At 63.4% G+C, this 21,450-nt stretch overlaps 1 protein-coding gene across 5 annotated transcripts; it reads right to left on the bottom strand.

The window, feature by feature from the left end:
* Positions 1-1,857: 1,857 nt before the first annotated feature.
* FRMD8 (FERM domain containing 8) lies at positions 1,858-20,874 on the bottom strand. Of its 5 annotated transcripts, XM_065044396.1 has the most exons (11): positions 20,702-20,874; positions 18,680-18,847; positions 15,871-15,972; positions 14,787-14,845; positions 13,190-13,356; positions 10,149-10,346; positions 9,159-9,282; positions 8,783-8,830; positions 8,594-8,728; positions 7,072-7,330; positions 1,858-5,870 (listed from the first exon to the last, which is right to left on the bottom strand). In XM_065044396.1, exons 1-11 carry the CDS (start codon positions 20,745-20,747, stop codon positions 5,770-5,772), a joined length of 1,407 nt encoding a protein of 468 aa, XP_064900468.1. In that variant the 5' UTR covers positions 20,748-20,874; the 3' UTR covers positions 1,858-5,769. The 5 variants fall into 5 exon arrangements, 4 of the variants coding, with proteins under 4 accessions (XP_064900468.1, XP_064900467.1, XP_064900469.1 ...); XM_065044395.1 differs by having other exon boundaries at positions 8,594-8,830; XR_010468597.1 differs by lacking the exon at positions 14,787-14,845 and having other exon boundaries at positions 8,594-8,830.
* Positions 20,875-21,450: the final 576 nt, after the last annotated feature.

The raw sequence follows: 21,450 nt of genomic DNA, 5'->3' as shown, positions 1-21,450 counted from the left end.
CAGCGGGGTGGGGGAGGGGGCAGCAGCGCCCACCGCGCCATTGGGGGGATTTTTGGGGTTAAATTTGGGGGTTTTGGGGGGAAAGTGGCACCGCCCCCTCCCCCCCCCCCCAGCCCCACCCGTTTTGGGTGAAAACAAGCGGAAATACCCAATTTGTCCGTCCCTACGTGTTTCTGCAGCCCCAATTTCGGGGGTTTTTGCCCCAATCTGGCGGGTCGAGTCCGGGCGGGAAAACCTGCGAGACACAGCTCCCCTCCCCCCCCCCGGCCCCTTTTTGGGGTGAAATCGCCCCAAAACGGTTGTCGCAATAATGGCCGTTTTCCGCAATAATCACCATTTTTCACGATAATCGCCGTTTTTTCGCGTTAATCGCCGTTTTTTTGCCCGTTTTGGCGGGAACCGCCGCGTTTTGGGGGGGGGAGGGGAAGGGGGGTGGGGGGGGGGAGGGGCGAACGCGCCGCGTTCCGGGGCCCCCGCGCTCCCCTCCCCCACCCCCAAAACCGGCCGAATTCGCCCCAAATCTGCGACCCCTCCCCCGCCCAACCCGCGATGGGGGGGAGGGGTGGGGGGGTGGGGGGGGGGGCACCATCACAAACCCATTTTGGGGCTTTTTCACCTTAAATCGCGTCCGGCCCCTCCCCCCCCCCCCATAGTTCTCACACTTACGGCTCCTTTTTGGGGGGAAAAAGCCTAAATTTAAGTATCCTGCTGCTGTTTTGGGGAAAAAACCTGAAAATCGGTTATTCCCCCCCCCTCCCCCCCCCGCCACTTTGGGGAATTTGGGGTCGTTTTTACGTTTTTTTGGCCTATTTTCTTGAGATTCTCCAGCTCCGCTTTTTTGGGGTAAAAAAAGCCGGTTTTGGGTCGGATCCGCGCGGCCGCCGAAAAGCTGCAAACGGCCCCAAAACACAACACCCCCCCCCCCCCCCCAAAAACCTGCACAAACACCCCCAAAAACACCCCCAGTTCAACAAAATCTTACGTCTGGCGCTTTTAACCAAACCGGGGGTTTTCTCCTCAAAACGCAACTTTTTGGGCGCAGATTTGCCTGCTTTGGTTAAATCCTGCCCTTCTCAGCGGTTTTGCCCGTTTTTGGCCATTTTTGCTGCTTCTCTGAGGGGGGAAAAAAACTCAAGACCCCCCAACCCCCCCAAAAGCACCAAAACCACCGTTTTTTGCCCCATTTCCGCCACCTTTCACCCCCCCCCAGCCCATTTTTGGGTGAAAAAGCGGCGATTTGGTCACTTACTCCACAGCGACGCCGGGGGGGGGGGCGGGAAATGGGGCTATTTCCCCGTTTTTGGCCGTTTTCGAGGCCAAAAAAGGCGGGAAAAGCCGCGGCCGCGGCGCCTGCAACGACAAGACCCCCCAAAACGCCCCAAATCCGCCCAAAATGCCCCAAATCCGCCCAAATCGGGGGGGAGGGGCCTCACCCGGCTCCGGAGGCGCCGAATCCAACGCTTTTCCCGCCTTTTTTGGCCGGTCGGGCTTCGCCGCCTCAATTTGCCTCAATTCGCCTCATTTCTCCTCATTTCTTCCTCAATTCTTCCTCATTTTCCTCAGTTTTCCTCAGTTTTTCCACCATTTTCCTCAGTTTTCCTCAATTTTCCTCATTTTTCTTCCATTTTCCTCCGTTTTCCCCAATTCTCCTCATTCTCGGGCTCCTCAGGCCCCAAATTCCCCATTTCCGCCCCATTTTCTTCACCTTTTTTCCGCCCGTTTTGCAGCTTTTCCTCATTTTGCCATTTTTCCTCATTTTCCGAGGTGACTTTTGCCCGTTTCTGCCGCTTTTCGCCCCATTTTTGCCTCCTCGGCGCCATTTTCTCTCTTCTCCCATTTCCAGCCCATTTTGCTCTATTTTCTGCTTTTTCCGTCAATTTTCTCTTTTCTAAATTTCCTTTTTCCACCTTTTTTCTCGATTTTTTTCTATTTTCTTCTATTTTTGCCTCTTTTCCTGTTTTCTTTTCTTTTCTAGTTTCTTGTTTCTATTTTCTCTGATTTTCTATTTTATTTCTCTTGTTTTTTCTATTTTCTTTTTCCATTTTTTTGCTTTTTTTCCCATTTTTTCTATTTTATTTCTTCTGCTTTTATATTTTTTCCTATTTTCTTTTTTCTATTTTTGTTATTTTCTTTTATTTTTTTTTATTTTTCTCTTATTTTTCTTTTTTTCCCTTATTTTCTTATTTCTCTTTTTTCTTATTTTTCTCTTTTTCTTATTTTTCTCTATTTTCTCCTTTTTTTCTTATTTTTTCTCTTTTTTTTCTTATTTTTTCTCTTTTTTCTTATTTTTTCTTTTTTCTTATTTTTCTCTTTTTTTTCTTATTTTCTGTTTTTTCTATTTTCTCTTTTTCCCATTTTTTCCTTTTTCAATCTTTAATTTTTTCCTTTTTCTTTTATTTTTTGGGGTTTTTTTCCCATTTTCTTTTTTTTCCACTTTTTTGTTTTTTCTTCTATTTTTTCCATTTTCTATTTCTCTATATTTTCTATTTTCTCTTTTTTTTCCATTTTCTTTTTTCTATTTTCGTATTTTTCCATTTAATCTCTTCATTTTTTCTCTTTATTTTCCATTTTCTCTCTTTTTTCCTCTTTTATTCCATTTTCTCTTCCCAATTCTTCCATTTTCTTCCATTTTCTTTCCCCCAATTCCCCGTTTTGCCCAAACCCGACACTTTTCACCCCAAAACAGCCTCAAAACGCCCCAATCTGACCCAAACTCGGGCCCTTTTGGAGCCGCAATCCCTATTTTTCAAAGCCGCTTTCTCAGCCATTTCCCCCTTTTTTCGCCCCATTTAGGAGCATTTCTGACGTCATCTGAGGAGCATTTTGGGGGCAAATTCAGCACTTTTGGGAGCGTTTTGGTTACAAAAGCTCCCGGGCCCGCCCGAGCGCCCCATTCACCACCAAACCACGAGAAAACGCCTTTAACAGCTTCGTTTTCTCCCAAAGAAGCGGCTTTCGCGCCTTTTTCCTTTAAATAAAGCGCGTTTTTAACGAATAAAGCCGTTTAAGAGCATTTTAAAGAATAAAGCGGCTTTAAGAGCCTTTTTTCCGGCATAACGCGGCTTTAAGAGCATTTTTTTAGGAATAAAGCGGCTTTAAAAGCGTTTTAAACAAACCAGCAGCTCCCAGACTCGGTTTTTTTAGCCCAAAAAGCGCCTTTTCCAGCAGTTTCGCCGCCGCTCCTGCCGCGATCCAGCGACTCTGGGGCCGTCCCGGGCGGGTCTGGGGGCGCTGTGGCCGCGGCGCCGCCTTTTAAAGGCGCGTGAGGCGGCCGCGGGGATCCCTCCGCCGGGAAAAAATAGTCCCTATAGACCCGCCCAGCAAGGGGCGAAACTCCTCCGCCGGGAAAAATAGTCCCGAAAATAGTCCCGGAAATAGCTTCTAAGAACCACCAACAAAAAGCAAGACGCCTCCGCCAGGAAAAATAGTCCCTAAAAAAACACCAAAAAAAGCGAAATGCCCCCAAAATTCGGCCCGTGCGGCCTGTAAAAAAACGCTATTTCCTCCCTTTTTATGACTTTTTCCTTTTATCTGGCTTTTTTCCCTCATAAATCGCTGTTAGCAGCCCCCCCCCGCCCCCCAGCGTGTTTTAATGTGAAAAGTGTTAAATTCAACACCCATTTTTGCCCCATTTGCCCCGTTCTGGACACCCAACCCCCACCTTCACCATTTTGGGTGAATTTAAAGCATTTTCATCATTTATTTCGTATCATTATCAACGTTTTTGGCTCTTGCTGAGTCACAGCACCAGGACCTGACAGAAAACGCCTTTTCCACCCCAAAATTCCTGCGATTTTGGGCAAAAACCTCAACAATTCGTCACTTGACACCCAAAAAACCCTTTTTCTCCTTTTTTGTCCCCATTTTCCCCTTTTTTTCCCTCATTTCCACCCAAACTGAACCATTTCAATACTTATTCGCCCCTTTCCCACCAAAACCTTTAAAGCACCATTTTTATTCACTTAAAAACCCCCCAAACGACCCATTTTTCAAGGAAAATGCCCCAAAATCGCCGCTTTTCACCCCATTTTGGGCCCCGCTGAGTCATTATTTTGAAACCCGCCGTTTTTTGGGGCATTTCCAGCAGGAAATTCCTCATTAAAGCCGCTTGTTAATTAAAGCCGCTTGTTAACTAAAAGCGCTGACCAAGCGAATTAACCCGACGCCTTTTTTGTGCCAAAAACCCCTTTTCCGCTTATTTTTAATCATTTTCTCGCGTTTTTCCGCCCTTCCCGACACATTTTTGGGGCGGAATCCCCCAAAGCGGTGATTTTTGCCCCTTTCTGCCCGTTTTAAACGCACTTTTAGGGCAATTTCAGCCGCTTTAGGACCCTCCACTCCAAGCAGCCTCAAAAAGCTGCATTTTCAGCAACTTTTTAACCAAAAAGCCCCTTTTTGAGCCCAAAGGAGGCGGCTCCCCCCCTCCCACACACTCTCCACGCGGTTTTGGGGTGAAACCCCCGAATTTCTGCCCTTTTTGAACCCGTTTATTATGAAAACGGCGCCTTTCAGGCTTTATTTCGCATTAAATCACCTCAGGGAAGGCGGGGGGGGGGGGGGGAGGGGACTATTTTAGCGCCCCCTCCCCCCCCCAGGGCCCCCAAACCGCCGTTAAACGGCACAAACCCCTCCCCCCCCGCTTAAACTTCACTTTTGTTCGCTTTCCACGCCTATTTACGGCAAAAATAAGTTTAAAAATAGAGGAATTGGGGGCGTTCCCGGCGGGCGGAGGGATCCGCGGGAGGCGGGGGTGGTGCTGCGGCCCCCGTGCCGGTTCTAAGCGGCGCAGGGACTGCGGGTGGCGCAGCGCGGAGCTGCGCATGCGCACGATTGGCCACGCCCCCAATACCGCGCTTCTCACCCCCCCCCCCCCTCCCCTCCGGAATGTCCCATTGTCTCCCGTGGGGGGGGACGACACACAAAATGCCAAAATATTGACTTTTATCAACGCCGTTTGCCAAAATATTGACTTTTATCCCTAAATATTCACATTCCCCCCCGTTTGAGCTGTGAACCCGCTCGGTTTCCCCGCCGATATTCACCTAAAGCCGCGATAGGGCTTGTAACCCCCCCCCCCCAACCGAAGTTACTCGGGGCCGAGGCGGTTTTACCGCAGAGCGGTGGGGGGGGGGGACGGTATTTTTAACAAAAATGCGGCCAATTTGGTTCAAAACGGCGCTGGATGGGTGTGGAAATGGGGTTAAAAACCGCAGGAAGCACCCGACCCAAACCCGCCTGGATTCGACCCAAAAAGGAGGCGCGGGGGCCTCACCAGCGCTAATGAGGGGAGGCCACGCCTCCGCCATTGCCAACTATGAGGCCACGCCCCCGGCATTGCCAACTATGGGAGGCCACGCCCCCTCATTTCAATCTACGGAGGCCACGCCCCCGCATTACCAACTATGGGAAGCCACGCCCTCCGCACATGCAAATATGGGAGGCCACGCCCCTGTATAGCCAAATATGAGCGGCCACGCCCCTGCACAAAATGGGCGCGGTCACGTGGTGCCGCCATTTCGCAGCGGCCCCAAAAATGACCCAAAATACCCCGAATTAGCCCCAAAAATGACCCAAATTGGCCCGAATCAGCCCCAAACCCGCCGGGGGGGGGTGGGGTGACGGTCACACCCGAGTCCCCGTGCGATTTATTAGTGTCTGTGAGTCGGTCCCGGGGGGGGGGCCCGGACGCCTGGGTCCCTGCGGCGGTCCCGGACGCCTGGGTCCCTGCGGCGGTCCCGGACGCCTGGGTCCCTGCGGCGGTCGGGGGGCTCAGCCCCGCTCCCCCCCCGGCACGGGGCCGGAGGAGCCGCCCCCCCGGCCGAAGAACGAGGCGGAGCGGCGGGGGGGCTTCACCCGCCGCAGCTGCTGCCCTGGGGGGACACGGGGGGGTCAGCGACATGGGGACCCCCGGTCATAGGGGACAGTGGGGACCCCCCCGGTCATAGGGGACAGTGGGACCCCCCCCGGTCATAGGGGACAATGGGACCCCCCCCGGTCATAGGGGACAATGGGGACCCCCCAGTCATAGGGGACAGTGGGACCCCCCGGTCATAGGGGACAGTGGGACCCCCCGGTCATAGGGGACAATGGGGACCCCCCCGGTCATAGGGGATAATGGGGACCCCCCAGTCATAGGGGACAGTGGGACCCCCCCCGGTCATAGGGGACAATGGGACCCCCCCGGTTAATAGGGGACAATGGGACCCCCCCGGTCATAGGGGACAGTGGGACCCCCCGGTCATAGGGGACAATGGGACCCCCCGGTCATAGGGGACAGTGGGACCCCCCGGTCATAGGGGACAGTGGGATCAGGGACATGGGGACCCCCCCCAGTCATTCATAGGGGACAATGGGACCCCCCCGGTCACCCGTGTGACCCCCGAGCCCGGACACCCCCAGCCTGTTCCCCCCATGTCCCCGGACACCTGGGTCCCCTGCACCCCCTTGTGCCCCCCAGACTCTAGGGACCCCCCATCCCACCCCCCCCATACTATGGGTCCCCCCATGTCCCCCCATGTCCCCCCATATCTCCATCTCCCCCACATCCCCCCGCCCCCCTGTCCCCCCTATATCCTCCTGACCCCCATCTCCATCTCCCCCATGTCCCCCCATGTCCCAATGTCCCCCTATATCTCCATCTCCCCCCCATGTCCCCCATATGTCCCCATGTCCCCCATGTCCCCCCATCCCCCCATGTCCCCATATGCCCCCATGTCCCCCTATATCTCCATGTCCCCATATCCCCCCATGTCCCCCCATATGTCCCCATGTCCCCATGTCCCCCTATATCTCCATGTCCCCCCATGTCCCCCATGTCCCCCTATATCTCCATCTCCCCCATGTCCCCATATCCCCCATGTCCCCATATGCCCCCATGTCCCCCTATATCTCCATGTCCCCCATGTCCCCCATGTCCCCCCATGTCCCCCATGTCCCCATGTCCCCATATGCCCCCATGTCCCCCTATATCTCCATCTCCCCCATGTCCCCCATATCCCCCCAAATGCCCCCATATGTCCGCATGTCCCCCCATGTCCCCCCTGTCCCCCCCCGCCCCCCGCCCCCCCGCACCGTCGCACACGTAATCGATCGTGGCCAATCGCTGCGGGCGCGCGCGGGCGCCGCTCTCCTGCCGCCGCGAGGGGGCGCCCGCCGGGGGCGGGGCCGCCGCGGGGGGCGGGGCCTCGTCGGAGGGCGTGGTCTCATCGCGGGGCGGGTCCTCGTCGCGGGGCGGGAGCTCGTCGGTGGGCGTGGCCTCGTCCGGGGGCGGAGCCGGGGCGGCCCCGCCCAGCTCGATGCAGCACTCGATGAGCGCGCTCATGAGCTCCGCCTGGGGGCGCTGTCAGCGGCCGCGCGCGCAGAGCGCCCCCCCGACCCCCAAGTGACCCCCAAGTGACCCCCAAGTGACCCCCAACCGACCCCAGGGACCCCAAGTGACCCTCAAGTGACCCCCAACCGACCCCAGGGACCCCAAGTGACCCCCCACCGACCCCAGGGACCCCAAGTGACCCCCCAAGTGACCCCCAAGTGCCCCCCCCCCGACCCCAGGGACCCCAAGTGACCCCCAAGTGACCCCCAAGTGTGACCCCCAAGTGACCCCCAACCGACCCCAGGGCCCCCAAGTGACCCCCAAGTGACCCCCAACCAACCCCAGGGACCCCAAGTGACCCTCAAGTGACGCCCAAGTGACCCCCAACCGACCCCAGGGACCCCAAGTGACCCCCAAGTGACCCCCAAGTGCCCCCCCCCGACCCCAGGGACCCCAAGTGACCCCCAAGGGACCCCCAAGTGACCCCCAACCGACCCCAGGGACCCCAAGTGACCCCCAAGTGACCCCCAAGTGACCCCCAACCGACCCCAGGGACCCCAAGTGACCCCCAAGTGACCCCCAACCGACCCCAGGGCCCCCAAGTGACCCCCAAGTGACCCCCAAGTGACCCCCAACCGACCCCAGGGACCCCAAGTGACCCCCAAGTGACCCCCAACCGACCCCAGGGCCCCCAAGTGACCCCCAAGTGACCCCCAAGTGACCCCCAACCGACCCCAGGGACCCCAAGTGACCCCCAAGTGACCCCCAACCGACCCCAGGGACCCCAAGTGACCCCCAACCGACCCCAGGGACCCCAAGTGACCCTCAAGTGACCCCCAAGTGACCCCAAACCGACCCCAGGGCCCCCAAGTGACCCCCAAGTGACCCCCAACCGACCCCAGGGCCCCCAAGTGACCCCCAAGTGACCCCCAACCGACCCCAGGGACCCCAAGTGACCCCCAAGTGACCCCCAAGTGACCCCCAACGGACCCCAAGTGACCCCCAAGTGACCCACAACCGACCCCAGGGCCCCCAAGTGACCCCCAAGTGACCCCCAACCGACCCCAGGGACCCCAAGTGACCCCCAAGTGACCCCCAACCGACCCCAGGGCCCCCAAGTGACCCCCAAGTGACCCCAGGGACCCCAAGTGACCCCCCACCGACCCCAGGGACCCCAAGTGACCCCCCAGCCGCCCCCAGTGCCCCCCAGCTGCCCCCAATGACCCCTGTGTGCCCCCCAAGTGCCCCCCAGCCGCCCCCCCAGCCCGTGTCCGTGGGTCTGACCTGTGGGGAGAAGACCCTGAGCAGCCGGTTCACGGGCGCCCCCTCGTGCTCCCCATCGAACTCCAGCCAGAGCTGGGGGGGCTCCTGCCCCACGGCCCCGTCCTGCCCCACGGCGCCGTCCTGCCCCACGGCGCCGTCCTGCCCCACGGCCCCGTCCTGCCCCACGGCCCCGTCCTGCCCCACGGCGCCCACCAGCTCCCAGCACAGCTCGGGGTACGTCAGGCTCAGCAGCACTTGCTGGGGGACACGGGGGTCAGACCCACGGCTGCCCCACAGCGCCCCCCTGCCCCATAGCGCCCCCTGCCCCATAGCGCCCCCTGCCCCACGGCTGCCCCACAGCGACCCCTGCCCCATAGTGCCCCCTGCCCCATAGCGCCCCCCTGCCCCACGGCTGCCCCACGGCTGCCCCACAGCGCCCCCCTGCCCCATAGTGCCCCCCTGCCCCATAGCGCCCCCTGCCCCATAGCGCCCCCCTGCCCCACAGCGCCCCCTGCCCCACATCAGCCCCATGGGCCCAATCCTGCCCCACAGCTGCCCCACGGCGCCCCCCCGGCCCCGCCCTCACCTGCTGCCGGGGGTCGATGATGGTGACGCCCTCCAGCCCCACGGCCACGCGCACGGGGCGCAGCCGCCCCCGGCCCAGCAGCCCCGCGGGGGGGCGCTCGATGGCGCCCGCGAAGAACGCGCAGCTGCGGAGCCGGACGCCTGGGTCCCCATCCCGGACGCCTGGGTCCCCCCGGACGCCTGGGTCCCCCCGGACACCTGGGTCCCTCCCGGACGCCTGGGTCCCTCCCGAACGCCTGGGTCCCCATCCCGGACGCCTGGGTCCCTCCCGAACGCCTGGGTCCCCATCCCGGACGCCTGGGTCCCTATCCCGGACGCCTGGGTCCCTCCCGGACGCCTGGGTTCCCCCAGACACCTGGGTCCCTCCCAAACGCCTCGGTCCCCTATTTGGGTCCCTCCCGCACTCCTGGCTCCCTTGGGACACTCCTGGGTCCCTGGGGCACTCCTGGGTCCCTCCCGGGTCGCTCCTGGGTCCCTCCCGGGTCCCCTGGGGCACTCCTGGGTCCCTCCCGGGTCCCTCCTGGGTCCCCGGGGCACTCCTGGGTCCCTGGGGCACTCCTGGGTCCCTTGGAGCACTCCTGGGTCCCTTGGGTCCCTCCCGGGTCCCCGTGGCACTCCTGGGTCCCTTGGGGCACTCCTGGGTCCCTTGGGTCCCTCCCGGGTCCCTGTGGCACTCCCGGGTCCCTTGGGGCACTCCTGGGTCCCGGGGCACTCCTGGGTCCCTTGGGTCCCTCCCGGGCCCCCGGGGCACTCCCGGGTCCCTTGGGGCACTCCTGGGTCCCTCCCGGGTCCCCGGGGCACTCCCGGGTCCCTTGGGTCCCTCCCGGGCCCCCGGGGCACTCCTGGGTCCCCGGGGCACTCCCGGGTCCCTTGGGTCCCTCCCGGGCCCCTGGGGCACTCCTGGGTCCCTTGGGGCACTCCTGGGTCCCTTGGGTCCCTCCCGGGCCCCCGGGGCACTCCTGGGTCCCTTGGGGCACTCCTGGGTCCTCACCCGTAGCAGGGCAGGCGGTGGCAGCCGCGCAGGAAGTCCCGGCAGAGGCGCGCGGGGGGGGCGGGGCCCGCGGGGGTCCGGGCGAAGGCCGCGCGCAGCTGCTCCTCGGGGGCGGGGCCACGGGCGCCCCGGCGCAGCAGCGCCCCCCAGCGGCCCCCCCGCGCCCGCGCCCGCGGCAGCAGCGCCCCCAGCAGCGGCCTGGGGGCGGGGCCACGGGTCAGGCCAGGGGCGGGGCCACGGGGCGGAGCTGTCTACGGGGCGGAGCTATCCATGGGGCGGGGCCACGGGTCAGGCCAGGGGCGGGGCCATGGGGCGGAGCTATCCACGGGGCAGAGCTATCCACGGGGCGGAGCTATCCACGGGGCGGAGCTAGCCATGGGGCGGAGCTACGGGTCAGGATGCAGGGCGGAGCTACGGGGCGGAGCTATCCATGGGGCAGGGCCACGGGTCAGGCCAGGGGCGGGGCCACGGGGAGGAGCTGTCTATGGGGCGGAGCTAGCCATGGGGCGGAGCTATCCACGGGGCGGAGCTACGGGTCAGGATGCAGGGCGGAGCTACAGGGCGGAGCTATCCATGGGGCAGGGCCACAGGTCAGACTGTGGGGCGGAGCTATGGGGCGGAGCTGTCTATGGGGCGGAGCTAGCCATGGGGCGGAGCTACGGGTCAGGATGCAGGGCGGAGCTACGGGGCGGAGCTATCCATGGGGCGGGGCCACGGGTCAGGCCGCGAGGCGGGGCCACGGGGCAGAGCTAGCCATGGGGCAGGGCTACGGGGCGGAGCTATCTATGGGGCGGAGCCAAGGGGCGGAGCTATCCATGGGGTGGAGCTACAGGTCAGGCTGTGGGGCGGAGCTACGGGTCACAACCTATGGGGCGGAGCTACAGGGTGGAGCTATCTATGGGGCGGAGCTATCCATGGGGCGGAGCTATGGGACGGAGCTAACTATGGGGCAGAGCTATCCATGGGGCGGAGCTATCCATGGGGCGGAGCTACAGGGTGGAGCTATCTATGGGGCGGAGCTATGGGTCACAACCTATGGGGCAGAGCTACAGGGTGGAGCTATCTATGGGGCGGAGCTATCCATGGGGCGGAGCTATGGGTCACAACCTATGGGGCAGAGCTACGGGGTGGAGCTATCTATGGCGCGGAGTTATGGGGCGGAGCTATGGGGCGGAGCTATCTATGGGGCGGAGCTCCGGGGTGGAGCTATCTATGGGGCGGAGCTCCAGGGTGGAGCTATCTATGGGGAGGAGCTACAGGACAGGGTATGGGGCGGAGCTACGGGGCGGAGCTATAGGTCACAACCTATGGGGTGGAGCTACGGGGCGGAGCTATCTATGGGGTGGAGCTACAGGTCACAACCTATGGGGCGGAGCTATGGGGCAGAGCTATCTATGGGGTGGAGCTATGGGGCGGAGCTATCTATGGGGTGGAGCTATGGGGCGGAGCTACGGGGCGGAGCTACGGGTCACAACCTATAGGGCGGAGCTACGGGGCGGAGCTATCTATGGGGTGGAGCTATGGGGCGGAGCTATCTATGGGGTGGAGCTACAGGTCACAACCTATGGGGCGGAGCTACGGGGCGGAGCTATCTATGGGGCGGAGCTACGGGCCACAAGCTATGGGGTGGAGCTACGGGTCACAAGCTATGGGGAGGAGCTATGGGGCACAATCTATGGGGCACAATTTATGGGTCTCTGTGTGTCTTTATGGGTCTCTATGGGTCAGTCTATGGGTGTCTATGGGTCTCTATGGGTGTCTATGGGTCTCTATGGGTCAGTCTATGGGTCTCTATGGGTCAGTCTATGGGTGTCTATGGGTCTCTATGGGTCTCTATGGGTCTCTATGGGTGTCTATGGGTCTCTATGGGTCTCTATGGGTCAGTCTATGGGTCTCTATGGGTCTCTGTGGGTCTCTGTGGGTCTCTATGGGTGTCTATGGGTCTCTATGGGTGTCTATGGGTCTCTATTGGTCTCTATGGGTGTCTATGGGTCAGTCTATGGGTCTCTGTGGGTCTCTATGGGTCTCTATGGGTGTCTATGGGTCTCTGTGGGTCTCTATGGGTGTCTATGGGTGTCTATGGGTCTCTGTGGGTCTCTATGGGTCTCTATGGGTGTCTATGGGTCAGTCTATGGGTCTCTATGGGTGTCTATGGGTGTCTATGGGTGTCTATGGGTCTCTATGGGTCTCTATGGGTGTCTATGTGTGTCTATGGGTGTCTATGGGTCAGTCTATGGGTGTCTATGGGTCTCTATGGGTGTCTATGGGTGTCTATGGGTCAGTCTATGGGTCTCTATGGGTGTCTATGGGTGTCTATGGGTCAGTCTATGGGTCAGTCTATGGGTCTCTATGGGTGTCTATGGGTGTCTATGGGTCTCTATGGGTGTCTATGGGTGTCTATGGGTGTCTATGGGTGTCTGTGGGTCTCTATGGGTCTCTGTGGGTCAATCTGTGGGTCTCACCGCAGCGCCTGCGCCGTGTGCTCCCGCAGGTCGAAGGGCCCCAGGGGCTGTGGGGCAGTGTCTATGGGTGTCTATGGGTCTCTGTGGGTCTCTATGGGTGTCTATGGGTCTCTATGGGTCTCTGTGGGTGTCTATGGGTCAGTCTATGGGTCAATCTGTGGGTCTCACCGCAGCGCCTGCGCCGTGTGCTCCCGCGGGTCGAAGGGCCCCAGGGGCTGTGGGGCAGTGTCTATGGGTCAGTCTATGGGTCTCTATGGGTCTCTATGGGTGTCTATGGGTGTCTATGGGTGTCTATGGGTCTCTATGGGTGTCTATGGGTGTCTATGGGTCTCTATGGGTCTCTGTGGGTCTCTGTGGGTCTCTGTGGGTCTCTATGGGTGTCTATGGGTGTCTATGGGTCTCTATGGGTCTCTATGGGTCTCTATGGGTGTCTATGGGTCTCTATGGGTCTCTATGGGTCTCTATGGGTCTCTGTGGTCTCTATGGGTCTCTATGGGTCTCTATGGGTCTCTATGGGTCTCTATGGGTCAATCTATGGGTCTCTATGGGTCAGTCTATGGGTCAATCTGTGGGTCTCACCGCAGCGCCTGCGCCGTGTGCTCCCGCGGGTCGAAGGGCCCCAGGTCCAGGCGGCACAGCAGCGCCCCCAGCTGGACGCTCTGGGGCGGCTCCAGCGCCCAGCGCCCGGACAGCAGCTGCTCCCGCGCCGCGCCCACCAGCAGCCGCAGCAGCGCCTCCTGCTCGACCTGCGGGACACCACGGGGCTCTATGGGGCTCTATGGGGCTCTATGGGGCTCTATGGGGCAGCAGCGCCTCCTGCTGGACCTGCGGGACACCACGGGGCTCTATGGGGCTCTATGGGGCACCACGGGGCTCTATGGGGCACTGTGGGCACCCCCACCAGCAGCCGCAGCAGCGCCTCCTGCTCGACCTGCGGGACACCACGGTCACCATGGGGCTCTATGGGGCTCTGTGGGGCTCTATGGGGCTCTATGGGGCAGCAGCGCCTCCTGCTCGACCTGCGGGACACCACGGGGCTCTATGGGGCTCTATGGGGCACCACGGGGCTCTATGGGGCTCTATGGGGCTCTATGGGGCAGCAGCGCCTCCTGCTCGACCTGCGGGACACCACGGGGCTCTATGGGGCACTATGGGGCTCTATGGGGCACCACGGGGCTCTATGGGGCTCTATGGGTCACCATGGGCACCCCCACCAGCAGCCGCAGCAGCGCCTCCTGCTGGACCTGAACAGACACCATGGGGCTCTATGGGGCTCTATGGGGCTCTATGGGGCACTATGGGGCAATATGGGTCTCTATGGGTCACCACACATGGGGGTCCCAGCCCCACACTTGGGGGTCCCAGCCCCACCCCTTGTGGTCCCAGCCCCACACATGGGGGTCCTGGCCCCACACTTGGGGGTCCCAGCCCCACCCCTTGGGGGTCCCGGCCCCACACATGGGGGTCCCAGCCCCACACTTGGGGGTCCCAGCCCCACACATGGGGGTCCCAGCCCCACACTTGGGGGTCCCAGCCCCACACACGGGGGTCCCAGCCCCACACATGTGGGTCCCAGCCCCACACTTGGGGGTCCCAGCCCCACCCCTTGTGGTCCCAGCCCCACACATGGGGGTCCTGGCCCCACACTTGGGGGTCCCAGCCCCACCCCTTGGGGGTCCCGGCCCCACACATGGGGGTCCCGGCCCCACACTTGGGGGTCCCAGCCCCACACACGGGGGTCCCAGCCCCACACTTGGAGGTCCCAGCCCCACCCCTTGTGGTCCCAGCCCCACACATGGGGGTCCCAGCCCCACACATGGGGGTCCCAGCCCCCACACTTGGGGGTCCCAGCCCCACACATGGGGGTCCCAGCCCCACACACGGGGGTCCCAGCCCCACACACGGGGGTCCCAGCCCCACACATGTGGGTCCCAGCCCCACCCTTGGGGGTCCCAGCCCCACACTTGGGGGTCCCAGCCCCACACATGTGGGTCCCAGCCCCACCCTTGGGGGTCCCAGCCCCACACTTGGGGGTCTCAGCCCCACACTTGGGGGTCCCAGCCCCACACATGGGGGTCCCAGCCCTACACATGGGGGTCCCAGCCCCACACATGTGGGTCCCAGCCCCACACTTGGGGGTCCCAGCCCCACACTTGGGGGTCCCAGCCCCGCCCACCTCCAGCTCGCGGCTCTTGGGGAAGAAAACGCTCCTGCGCAGCTGCAGACACGGCTCGTCTGGGGGGAGGGGGGTCAGGGGGACCCCCAGACACACAGGGACCCCCAAACCCCCAGAGACCCCCCCAGACACACAGGGACCCCCAGAGACCCCCAGAGACCCCCCCAGACACACAGGGACCCCCAGGGACCCCCCTGAACCCCCAGAGACCCCATGGGTACCCCCAAAACCCCCATGTCCCCATATCCCCACGTCCCCACGTCCCCATGTCCCATGTCCCCATGTCCCCATGTCCCCATGTCCCCATGTCCCCGCAGTGTCACTCACCCCGGGCGATGTCCCCATGTCCCCATGTCCCATGTCCCCATGTCCCCATGTCCCCATGTCCCATGTCCCCATGATGTCCCCATGTCCCCGCAGTGCCACTCACCCCGGGCGATGTCCCCATGTCCCCCTGTCCCCGCAGTGTCACTCACCCCGGGCGATGTCCCCATGATGTCCCCATGTCCCCCTGTCCCCATGTCCCATGTCCCATGTCCCCGCAGTGTCACTCACCCCGGGCGATGTCCCCATGTCCCCATGTCCCATGTCCCATGTCCCCATGTCCCCATGTCCCCATGTCCCCATGTCCCCTGTCCCCGCAGTGTCACTCACCCCGGGCGATGTCCCCATGTCCCCATGTCCCCATGTCCCCATGATGTCCCCATGTCCCCATGTCCCCGCAGTGTCACTCACCCCGGGCGATGTCCCCATGCTGTCCCCATGTCCCCATGTCCCCATGTCCCCATGTCCCCTGTCCCCGCAGTGTCACTCACCCCGGGCGATGTCCCCATGTCCCCATGTCCCATGTCCCCTGTCCCCGCAGTGTCACTCACCCCGGGCGATGTCCCCATGTCCCCATGTCCCCATGTCCCCATGTCCCATGTCCCCTGTCCCCGCAGTGTCACTCACCCCGGGCGATGTCCCCATGTCCCCATGTCCCCGCAGTGTCACTCACCCCGGGCGATGTCCCCATGCTGTCCCCATGTCCCCATGTCCCCATGATGTCCCCATGCTGTCCCCATGTCCCCGCAGTGTCACTCACCCCGGGCGATGTCCCCCGCGCTCCCCGTGCTGAAGCGCAGCAGCAGCTCCGGCCACTGCCGGGCCAGGCGCAGGGGACGGTGCCGCGGCTTCAGCTGCACCTCTGGGACACGTGGGACACGTGGGACACGTGGGACATGGGACATGGGACATGGGACACATGGGACATGGGACACGTGGGACATGGGACACATGGGACACGTGGGACACGTGGGACATGGGACATGGGACACATGGGACACATGGGACACATGGGACACATGGGACATCATGGGACACGTGGGACATCATGGGACATCATGGGACACGTGGGACACATGGGACACGTGGGACACATGGGACACATGGGACACATGGGACACATGGGACATGGGACACATGGGACACATGGGACACATGGGACACATGGGACACATGGGACATCATGGGACATCATGGGACACATGGGACATCATGGGACATCATGGGACACATGGGACACGTGGGACACGTGGGACACATGGGACATGGGACAGGACATGGGACACATGGGACACATGGGACATGGGACATGGGACACATGGGACATCATGGGACACGTGGGACACATGGGACATCATGGGACATGGGACACATGGGACATGGGACAGGACATGGGACACATGGGACACATGGGACACATGGGGCATCATGGGACATGGGACAGGACATGGGACATCATGGGACACATGGGACACATGGGGCATCATGGGACATCATGGGACACATGGGACACATGGGACATCATGGGACATCATGGGACATACATCATGGGACATCATGGGACATGGGACATGGGACACATGGGACTCATGGGACATCATGGGACATCATGGGACACATGGGACACATGGGACATCATGGGACACGTGGGACATCATGGGACACATGGGACACATGGGACACATGGGACATCATGGGACATGGGACATCATGGGACATCATGGGACACATGGGACATCATGGGACACGTGGGACATCATGGGACACATGGGACACATGGGACATCATGGGACATCATGGGACACATGGGACACATGGGACATCATGGGACACGTGGGACATCATGGGGACACATGGGACACATGGGACACATGGGACACATGGGACATCATGGGACATCATGGGACACATGGGACACATGGGACATCATGGGACACGTGGGACATCATGGGACACATGGGACACATGGGACATCATGGGACACATGGGACATCATGGGACACATGGGACACATGGGACACATGGGACACATGGGACACATGGGACATCATGGGACACGTGGGACATCATGGGACACATGGGACACATGGGACACATGGGACACATGGGACACATGGGACACATGGGACACATGGGACATCATGGGACATCATGGGACACATGGGACATCATGGGACACGTGGGACATCATGGGACACATGGGACACATGGGACTCATGGGACATCATGGGACATCATGGGACACATGGGACACATGGGACATCATGGGACATCATGGGACACATGGGACACATGGGACACATGGGACATCATGGGACACATGGGACACATGGGACACATGGGACATCATGGGACACATGGGACATCATGGGACACGTGGGACATCATGGGACACATGGGACACATGGGACACATGGGACATCATGGGACATCATGGGACACATGGGACACATGGGACACATGGGACATCATGGGACATCATGGGACACATGGGACACATGGGACACATGGGACATCATGGGACACATGGGACACATGGGACACATGGGACATCATGGGACACATGGGACATCATGGGGACATGGGACACATGGGACACATGGGACATCATGGGACATGGGACATCATGGGACACATGGGACACATGGGACACATGGGACATCATGGGACATGGGACATCATGGGGACATGGGACACATGGGACACATGGGACATCATGGGACATGGGACATCATGGGACATCATGGGACAGGACATGGGGACAGGGGAACCCATGGGGATGTAGGGAGAACCACAGGGACACGGGCACCCACGGGACACGGGCACCCACGACCACCCACGGGACATGCACACCCACGACCACCCATGGGACATGCACACCCACGACCACCCATGGGACACGGGCACCCACAACCACCCATGGGACACCCATGGGACACGGGCACCCATGGGACACACGCACCCACGACCACCCATGGGACACCCATGGGACACGGGCACCCACGACCACCCATGATGACACGGGCACCCATGGGACACGGGCACCCACGGGGACACGGGCACCCACGACCACCCATGATGACACGGGCACCCACGGGGACACGGGCACCCACGACCACCCATGGGACACCCACGGGACACGACCACCCATGGGACACCCACGGGACACGGGCACCCACGGGCACGCACGCCCACCCTCGGCCCCGCGCACCCACGGGGACATGGGCACCCACGACCACCCACAGGGACACGGTCACCCACGACCACCCATGGGGACATGGGCACCCATGGGACATGCACACCCACAGGGACACGGGCACCCACGCCCACCCACGGGCCCTGAGCACCCGTGGGGACACGGGCACCCACGACCACCCACAGGGACACGGTCACCCACGCCCACCCATGGGGACACGACCACCCACAGGACACGCACACCCACGGGGACACGGGCACCCACGCCCACCCACGGGCACCCACGCCCACCCCGGGCCCCGCGCACCCCCCGCAGCAGCGCGCGGGCCGCTCCGCCGCGGCGGGGCCTCGAACCCGCGTCCCCCGCGCCTCACCCAGCAGCGGCGAGCTGAGCCACAGCGCCAGCGCCTCGCTGGCCACGGGCGGCAGGCGCAGCGCCCCCTGCAGGCGCCGCAGCAGCTCCGCGGCCGTGGGGCCCGGCGGCGGCTCCAGCGCCAGCGGCACCGCGCACCCGTCCGGCAGGAACAGCAGCGCGGGGGGGGCTGCGGGGGGCACGGGGTCAGCGGGACCCCCCCCACACCAACGGGACCCCCCCACACCAACGGGACCCCCCCCAGACCAACGGGACCCCCAGACCAACGGGACCCCCCGGAACCCCCAGACCAACGGGATCCCCCAAGGGACCCCCGACCCGTCCGGCAGGAACAGCAGCGCGGGGGGGGCTGCGGGGGGCACGGGGTCAGCGGGACCCCCCCCACACCAACAGGACCCCCCCAGACCAACGGGACCCCCCGACCCGTCCGGCAGGAACAGCAGCGCGGGGGGGGCTGCGGGGGGGGCACGGGTCAGTGGGACCCCCCCCACACCAACGGGACCCACCCAGACCAACGGGACCCCCCAAGGGACCCCCCAAGGGACCCCCCGACCCATCCGGCAGGAACAGCAGCGCGGGGGGAGCTGCGGGGGGCACGGCTCAGCGGGACCCCCCCCACACCAACGGGACCCCCCGGGAACCCCCAGACCAACGGGACCCCCCAGACGCACCGGCATCCCCCCACACCAACGGGACCCCCAGACCAACGGGACCCCCCAAGGGACCCCCCAGAGCCACTGGGACCCCCTCACAACCACCGAGACCCCAAGGGAACCCCCTGGGACCCCCCGACCTGTCCGGCAGGAACAGCAGCGCGGGGGGGGCTGCGGGGGGGGCACGGGGTCAGCGGGACCCCCCCACACCAACGGGACCCCCCGGGAACCCCCCACACCAACGGGACCCCAAGGGACCCCCCGGGACCCCCCGACCCGTCCGGCAGGAACAGCAGCGCGGGGGGGGCTGCGGGGGGCAAGGGTCAGCGGGACCCCCCCCACACCAACGGGACCCCCCGGGAACCCCCCAGACCAACGGGACCCCCCGGGAACCCCCAGACCAACGGGACCCACCCAGACCAACGGGACCCCCCGGGAACCCCCCAGACCAACGGGACCCCCAGACCAACGGGACCCCCCAAGGGACCCCCCAAGGGACCCCCCGACCCGTCCGGCAGGAACAGCAGCGCGGGGGGGCTGTGGGGGGCAACGGTCAGCGGGACCCCCCCCACACCAACGGGACCCCCAGGAACCCCCAGACCCACCAGGACCCCCCCAGACCAACGGGACCCCCAGACCAACGGGACCCCCCAAGGGACCCCCCAGAGCCACTGGGACCCCCTCACAACCACCAAGACCCCAAGGGACCCCCTGGGACCCCCCGACCCGTCCGGCAGGAACAGCAGCGCGGGGGGGGGCTGCGGGGGGGGGCACAGGGTCAGCGGGACCCCCCCACACCAACGGGACCCCCCGGGAACCCCCCAGACCAACGGGACCCCCCGGGAACCCCCAGACCCACCGGGAACCCCCGGGACCCCCCTGAACCACCGAGACCCCCCACAACCACCGGGACCCTCCCCCAAGACCCACTGGGACCACCCGGGAACCCCCCAAACAACCGGGACCCCCCAAGGGACCCCCCGACCCGTCCGGCAGGAACAGCAGCGCGGGGGGGGCTGCGGGGGGCAAGGGTCAGCGGGACCCCCCCCACACCAACGGGACCCCCCGGGAACCCCCAGACCCACCGGGACCCCCCAGAGCCACCGGGACCCCCGCACACCAATGGGACCCCCCCGGGAACCCCCAGACCACCGGGACCCCCCGGGACCCCCCAGACCCACCGGGACCCCCCTGGATCCCCCAGACGCACCGGGACCCCAAAGAACCACCGGGACCCCGCAGCCCCCCAGTGACCCCCCCGGAACCCCCCGGGACCCCCCGGGACCCCCCGGAACTCGGGGTCCGCCCCCGCAGCCCCTCCCGCCGAGGGACCCAGGCGTCCGGGCCTCCCCCGCACCCCCCCCCCTCACCGTTAGCGCCGGGGGCGCCGCTCGCCCCCTCCCCCTCCCCCTCCATGCCCGGGGTCACGGCGGGGTCACCGCTCCGGGGTCACCGCGGGGTCACGGCAGCGGGGGCTCCGAGCGCCCGTTCCCGCCGCCGGGCGGAAGAGCCGCGGGTTGAAGGGGCGGAGCCACGGCGCACCACGTGACGCCACGCCCCGCCACGCCCCGCCCCGCCCGGCCGCGGCGGCGCCCCCTGGCGGCGGGGAGGAGGCGGAGCGGCGGGGAGTCCTCCAGGGGTCCCGGGGGGGTTTTGGGGGTCCCGGGGGGGTTTTGGGGTCCCGGGGGGGGGTTGGGGGTCCGGGGGGGTTTTGGGGTCCCGTGGCGGCGCAGGAAGAGGCGGAGCCGCTGTACGAAGTATAGAACCGTGTATTCCTCTGTGCGCGGCGGAGGGGGGGCCCGAGGGGGGGGCACACACAGAATTGGGGGCGCCCCGAGTTGGGGGGGTGGGGGGAGGGGCGAAGGGGACACCCGGAGCGGGGGGGGGGGGAGGGGAGGGGGATCCCGACCCCATGGGGGGCTTCAAATTAAAAACCGAACCCAAACAAAGACCCGGGGGGGGTATTTTGGGGGGGGGGGGGTGTCTGTGTGTCCCCCCCCCCCCGCTGCTTTGGGGACACACGCGGGACCGCGGGGGGGTCACCGATGGGGTCACCGCGGGGTCACCGATGGGGTCCCCGGGGGTCACCGGGGGGGTCCCCGGGGGTGTCACCGCGGAG

Source organism: Columba livia, chromosome 38 (assembly GCF_036013475.1).
Source record: "Columba livia isolate bColLiv1 breed racing homer chromosome 38, bColLiv1.pat.W.v2, whole genome shotgun sequence".
Classification (NCBI taxonomy): domain Eukaryota; kingdom Metazoa; phylum Chordata; class Aves; order Columbiformes; family Columbidae; genus Columba; species Columba livia.
The sequence above is the reverse complement of the archived record's forward strand: the minus strand, read 5'-3'. Positions and strand labels throughout refer to the sequence as shown.